This window comes from Solanum dulcamara, chromosome 11 (genome assembly GCF_947179165.1).
Source record: "Solanum dulcamara chromosome 11, daSolDulc1.2, whole genome shotgun sequence".
Classification (NCBI taxonomy): domain Eukaryota; kingdom Viridiplantae; phylum Streptophyta; class Magnoliopsida; order Solanales; family Solanaceae; genus Solanum; species Solanum dulcamara.
The window spans coordinates 27610275-27616610 of record NC_077247.1 but is presented as its reverse complement, the minus strand read 5'-3'; the positions used below and the strand labels follow the sequence as shown (position 1 = coordinate 27616610).

The following is a 6336-nucleotide window of genomic DNA, read 5'->3' as shown; positions in this document are numbered from 1 at the left end:
CTAGTAAGCTTTTTTATCCGGCGGTGTATGGTGAGTCCTTATTTATCAGGGACTAGTCATTAAGTTGGTTACTATTTTCAAAGAATTTTTCTATGTTTCATATTGAGGGTAAGCTAGGGACATGTCTTAGCCCCCGCCCATACTCATGTGTAGAGGCATCTAGTTGGACAAATATTTCGAGTCTACGTTGTTATGTGACATTCTTCATTTACTATTCATGGTTTAGACTCTCTTATGATGTTTCCACTTTTGCTTTACCTTATGAATGCTTATGATATGTACAAGAGGCTTGGTTGGAGCCCTCCAAGGTTTCGATCGCCATATTACGACTAGGCCCTAGGTTGAGTTGTGACACCTACCACAACCACTTCTACAATCTCTAGCTTGGTGACCTAGTTTACCGCACTTGAAGCATGCATTAGAACAGGTTAAGCATTCCTCTTTATGAGTCTTCCTACACTTCTTGCAAGCGAGGAAAGTTTGAGCACCCAGATTCTTCCTTGGAACCATAGGATTGGCACCTTTGTCCTTGTTGAACCTTAGAGGAGGAATATTGATGAGACCTTGCCCCATGAATCTTTTCCCACCTTGGCCCTTTCCACCACCACTGTAACCGGAATTTTGGTGAGTAAACCCTCCACCATAAACTCTAGCCTTCTTAAACCCTCTTGACTTCTCCCTCAATTTCTCATCCTCAATTTTTTCCTCATATGTCATAAGTCAGGAGATGTCCATCTCTTTGACTAACATGGTCGTCTTGCATTCTTTGGACACCAAACTAGAAATACTAGAGATGAATTTGCTCATTCTTTCCCTTGGGTCAAAGATCATGAAATGAGCATACATAGACAATTTGGTGTATTTGAGGGAATACTCCCTCACACTCATGCTCTCTTGGAGAAGATTGATGAACTCTTGAATCTTTGCCTCCCTTAGCTCCAAAGGAAAGAAGCACTCCATGATGGCCCCCTTAAACTCTTTCCACTCTATGGGTCCCATACCTTCACCCCTCTCAACCACCCATTGTTCATACTATACTCTTGCTACACCCTTGAGTTGATAGGATACTAGCTCGGCCTTTTCATTTGGAGGTATTCCCATAATTAACACAATCCGATAAACTTTCTCAATAAACTCCATTGGGTCCTCATCTACCTTGGAACCATCAAACTCAGGTGGATTCATCCTCTTGAAGTCTCGAATCCTAGTAGTCGGGGTAGGCACTTAAGGTGGAAGAGGAGCAAAGCCTTGATTAGCTTAGTTGGATATGGTTTGGCCAACAAAGTGATGATATTCCAGAACTCTGCATGTGTAAGTCCTTTCTCATGTGGAGCCTCAAGAACTGGTGGAACTGGGCCCTCGTTAGCATCTATTACTCTAGGTGGATGTGATCTTCCTCGAGGCATTATGTATAGAACATGAAATGATTCGTTAGATAGAGGAAGTCTTAGAATAACTCTAAGGAACGATATGAGTCAAGAAAGAAGGGAAGGTTTCCTAAATGCCTCATAGCCCCTTATTATAATTATGGCGCGCTTCACAACCATGAACAAGACCCTATTTGACGCAGTATGTTAGACTCCAAGGACCATCCAAAACCTCAGGCTCTAATACCAAGTTTGTCACGACCCTAGGCCTAGGGCCTAGATGTGACACAGCGAATAACGAACCCAAAGGTACCTCAAGCAAGACTCTTAGTATTCATTTAGCCTTTCATAGGTAATAACAATAAATAAACAAGAGGAAGCAAAAGAGAAATAGGGACTATGGGAAAACATCATAGCAAACATTAATTGTCAAGATATGTCTTACATTTGTCCAAAAATACCTCTAGTCTTAGACTTGGTGGGGGCTAAGACATGTCCCTAGGTCACCTTCAATCAAAATAAAATAAAATACCATGATAGATGTCTAAAGTTCTCAACATAACATAATCTAGAAATGATAGGAATATTGTTCTCAAAACATGGAAACTCACTAAATAGTAGCCTTCAAACAATCCCAACTAGCCACGTGGAGGAGAACAAGGAAGAACGCCAATCCCTACATAGTGATATCATATAGGCAAAAGAGTATGCAGTGGTACTTTGAATGTAATAGGTATGTAGGCATGCAATATAATGGAAAACATTAAGATAATTATGAAGTGAAGTACATAGATAAGTGCATGCACGAGTAATCAAGTAAATAGTAGTTAAATCGTTCATGTGTGGGAAGATGAATATAACCAACATTAAGACCATATGAGCTATAACATGAAATCTAGTGTAACCCCTTTACATTGGAAGGGGAGACTACTTACCAAGGTAGAACTTCGTTAACAATCATTTCTTTTAACATTTAATGGCCATTTGTGGATCCACTAGCCTAGCCTACTATCACGCCTCGGGAGGGTACCCTAGACGTAACCGGCACTCAGAAACCATTTTTGGCTCCCAAGCAAACCACATAACTTGATCACACTTCCGTTCATTTATTCATTCAGCAGAAAGTTTAAAAATAAAGATTTATTTAGCGGGCAACTCAAATCACCCATCCAACTCAAAGAATAAAGGCTATGGGCCAACAGATCAACTAAAATATTTGTCATTAAAAATAGTTTGACAAGAATAATTTAAGGAAAGAAATACTCAATCGACCCTTCACTATCTAGTCTATGAAGCCTCTATCACTACTATCTAATTGGTGTCAATGACATGTTCATGGCTACCTCAAATTAAAATGGAAAGGGCTAACTCGACGCAAGAATACATAAGCAGTATCCTCCGAATGTAGGGAATGACTCACCAATATGCTGAGTGTGTATAGATCCTTAATGGTGCTTCTATTGACGATCTCTTAAACCTGTCTCTGCATCATGAAACGATGCAGGTCCAAATGGACGTCAGTATGTGGAATGTACGAGTATGTAATATGGCAGAATAAAACATACCTCAAGAAAGAATAACGTTGGTTCAAATATCTCCAAATCAAAAAGATAAGAGAGACTCAAATAAGGCGTCATAAGTCTAAAGTAAGGATACATTTCTAGACAAAGACCAACCACACATCATACAATCCAATCCAATCATACACAATACAGTTCAATCAAATCATATATCATCCGATTGTATCCAATCGTATACAATTGATTCAACCCGGTCATATACGATCCGATCCAATCCAATGGTATATCCTCCCATTAAACCCAATCAACATATCATCTAATCCAATCCAAGTCCAATCGTACACTATCAAATCATAATTCATCTAATCCAATCCGATTAATGCAATCAACTCAAAATCAACTCAAAGGGCTCAACTCAATAAATATGCAAATTAAGTTATGCAATGTCTTACAATTCAACTCAATCATCTACAATCATAATTAAACCAATCAGATCAAGCACAATCCATTCAATTGGGAGTTTCTCTAACCGACAACCATCACCATATGAGTGAGTGATAGTACAACAAGCCGACGTTGTTGCCACATCCGTTCATACCTTGCCAGGGTATGAACGCATCAACCAATCATGGATCCAATCCAACCAAGTCCTATAGTGTCAGGACAAACATTTTGGGGAAGAATCCGACTTTAACGGTTCAATCCCCACCTACGTTTGGTGACATAGTTATTGGGTTCGAGTATGGACTTTACTCTTATCTAATTCAGTGCTCGATACTCCTCCTAAGACTCAATATGCTCATATCTATCAGGTGAGTAAGATACTCAAAAATACTCATTTAGTCTCATTCGACTCTTTTCAAAACTCAACTCAAATCTGGCCTCATTGGACCTTCTTTCAAATCGACTCATCTCAAATCATCAAACTCTTCCTTTAAAATTTATGCAACCTCAACTCAATCTCAAAATAGATATTTTAATGTAAAAATACTCAACTCATTTAAAGTATCCTCATACTCAACTCATGCTTAAACTCTTTTTAAATCATAGATGAAAATAATCATTTCTTAAACTCAAAAATAGTGTATAAATAGTTTATGCAAAAATGCTCACAAATCATTTATTTAAAACTCCTTCTCAAAAGATCCTTTATTTTCTAAATACTCATAAGACTCCAATCAACTCAGATTATGCAAATCACATATCACATAATCACATTAGACTCCAATCCGCTTCATCACATAACATCCTCATCAACATACCTCTTCATCAATCATTCTACACATATTAAATAAGCACCATTCACGTCATCACTCACATCGTCATCAAAACATCATCATCACATCAATCATCAAACATCTACTCCAAAATCCTTATTTTAGTCCTATGTTTATTTTATAGAAGCAAAGGGACATTCTTAACTAACCAATTCATTCTTTTCATTCCAATCAATACATATATACACACAACTATCCATCTCAACCTCAAGACATTTATGACAAAGAAATCTCATCTTGGGTTCATATGAATGAAACATGAATCCATACTCTCAACAAAACTTAACTCAAGAATATCGTCAATACCTATAAATCTATTACAAAGATACATTTGTAGTCAATAATATGAAAATTAACTATTTAGTAATTCAAGTCATTAAAAACATCAATCAACCAAAAGTAGCTAAAAATATTCTATAGTTTAGGAAAACTTTCAAGAAAAACCTTCTTAGAAGGTTCAACTCTTTCACAGCTCCTATCCAACATATCTATAGGCATATGGAAGAACTCAATCCATATTTTAGGTTATCCTTACATACCTTGTTTGAAGACTTTGAAGAAACGTTGAAGTTAGGTCTTCAATGGAAGGCTTGAATTCTTGAAGCTCTTGGAACTCTTCTTGTTGGAAATGGAGAAGAAGAAGAATAAGAGAGAGAGAGAGAAGCTCCTAGGGCTTTTAAAGAGAGAGTGAGGCTATAAAATGTGTTCCCAAAAGACCCAGGGTAATACATATATAATTTGGGTAAGTTCCCAAATTGCCCCTCCTTAAAAGTTCTGAAAATAGGCTAAAATGCTCTTGGCGCGATAGTGGCGCATCGCGCCATTGCAGCGCCAGGCTAATTTTGCCTAAAAACCTGCACACCTCGTAGTGGCGTGCCGCGCCAAAGACCAAACTACTGAGGCATGTTTCTGGCGCGATAGTGGCGCGTCGCGCCCTTACAGCGCCAAGGCCATTGTTCCTGGGTCCTGGAAATTTGGCTTGAAAAACCCTGCACACCTTTTAGTGGCGCGCCGCGCCAGAGCCCAAACTACTGAGGCATGTTTCTGGTGCGATAGTGGCGCGTCGCACCACTGCGGCACCAAGCCCAATTTTCCAGCAATTGGAACCCAGGCCTGAAAACTCTGCTGTGCTAGTTCATCTTAGGATTGTCATAGCTTTCGACTCTGAACCCCAAAATTATATTCTTGGTGGCATTGGAAAGAAGACTCGATGACCTTTAATTTGATAGGTCATGGGCCACCCAGAATGTCGTCTTTCAAAAGATAGGGTCGTTAGAAGTCGATCTCTTTTACGAACTCATCCTAAAGCTTAGCCATGACGGATCTTTTGGACTTAGCTTTGTCCTAGGGGTCCTTCATGACCCCACATCACCTCTAACGCTGCTCAATTTCTTAAAGACTCATCTTACTCATGCAATTTCTTCACAATACTCGAGTTCGACCTTACACGTGTACAAGAAAGGTCTGAATCTTAGGGAAAAATTTTGAGGGGTGTTACACCTACAAGGGTTCCTATGGTAGCACATAGTTAATGAAACAATAGGTTGCTACTAGAATTCCCTTACCGAGCCCCACCTCAAGTCTTATTCAATGCTAAGTTAAATCCCATAGAATAGTATATCATAGTAACATAAACATACAAATATTTTGAGACATCAAATCATCATTCGGTAGAATAGATCCTTAAAACCTTTAGTGATTCAAGTATGCAATAATTATCCATATTGCATATATAATCCATTAGCGTAGGTGAGAAAGCCCCTCAAAATAAATGTAAGAACCATGACATAAGATTGCTTCAAATTCCTTTTTTCCTTATGAAATCATTTTAAAACTTCCTTTGCCAATTTTTTTGGTGTTTCCCTTTTGCAAGAGGTGTGACACACAACTAAAATTAAAATAAAACTTTCCATTTTCCCTTAATAAAGTCTCCTCTCAATCTATCATAGGAAAACGCCAACCCGGTTTGACATAAAAAAACTAAATGAAAAAAATAAAATAAAAATAAAAAATAAAAAATTGCTCCTTGGGAAAGAACTGTAGTATGAAGAAAATCGTCGAAGTTTATTTGAATAACTACTATTCACAAAGCTAATATTTAAATTGTGCACTCATAAATTCATCGAGAGAACAAGGCCCATTAAAGGCACTATACACAATTTCTAAGCACGA

At 38.1% G+C, this 6336-nt stretch overlaps 1 protein-coding gene across 1 annotated transcript; it reads right to left on the bottom strand.

Moving 5' to 3' along the window:
• Positions 1–336: 336 nt before the first annotated feature.
• Positions 337–717, bottom strand: LOC129872471 (uncharacterized). The gene has a single exon (XM_055947454.1). It carries the CDS (start codon positions 715–717, stop codon positions 337–339), a length of 381 nt encoding a protein of 126 aa, XP_055803429.1.
• Positions 718–6336: the final 5619 nt, after the last annotated feature.

Coding starts and splice junctions, on each gene's coding strand:
- LOC129872471 (XM_055947454.1), bottom strand. CDS start 717: ATGACATATGAGGAAAAAATTGAGGATGAGAAATTGAGGGAGAAGTCA.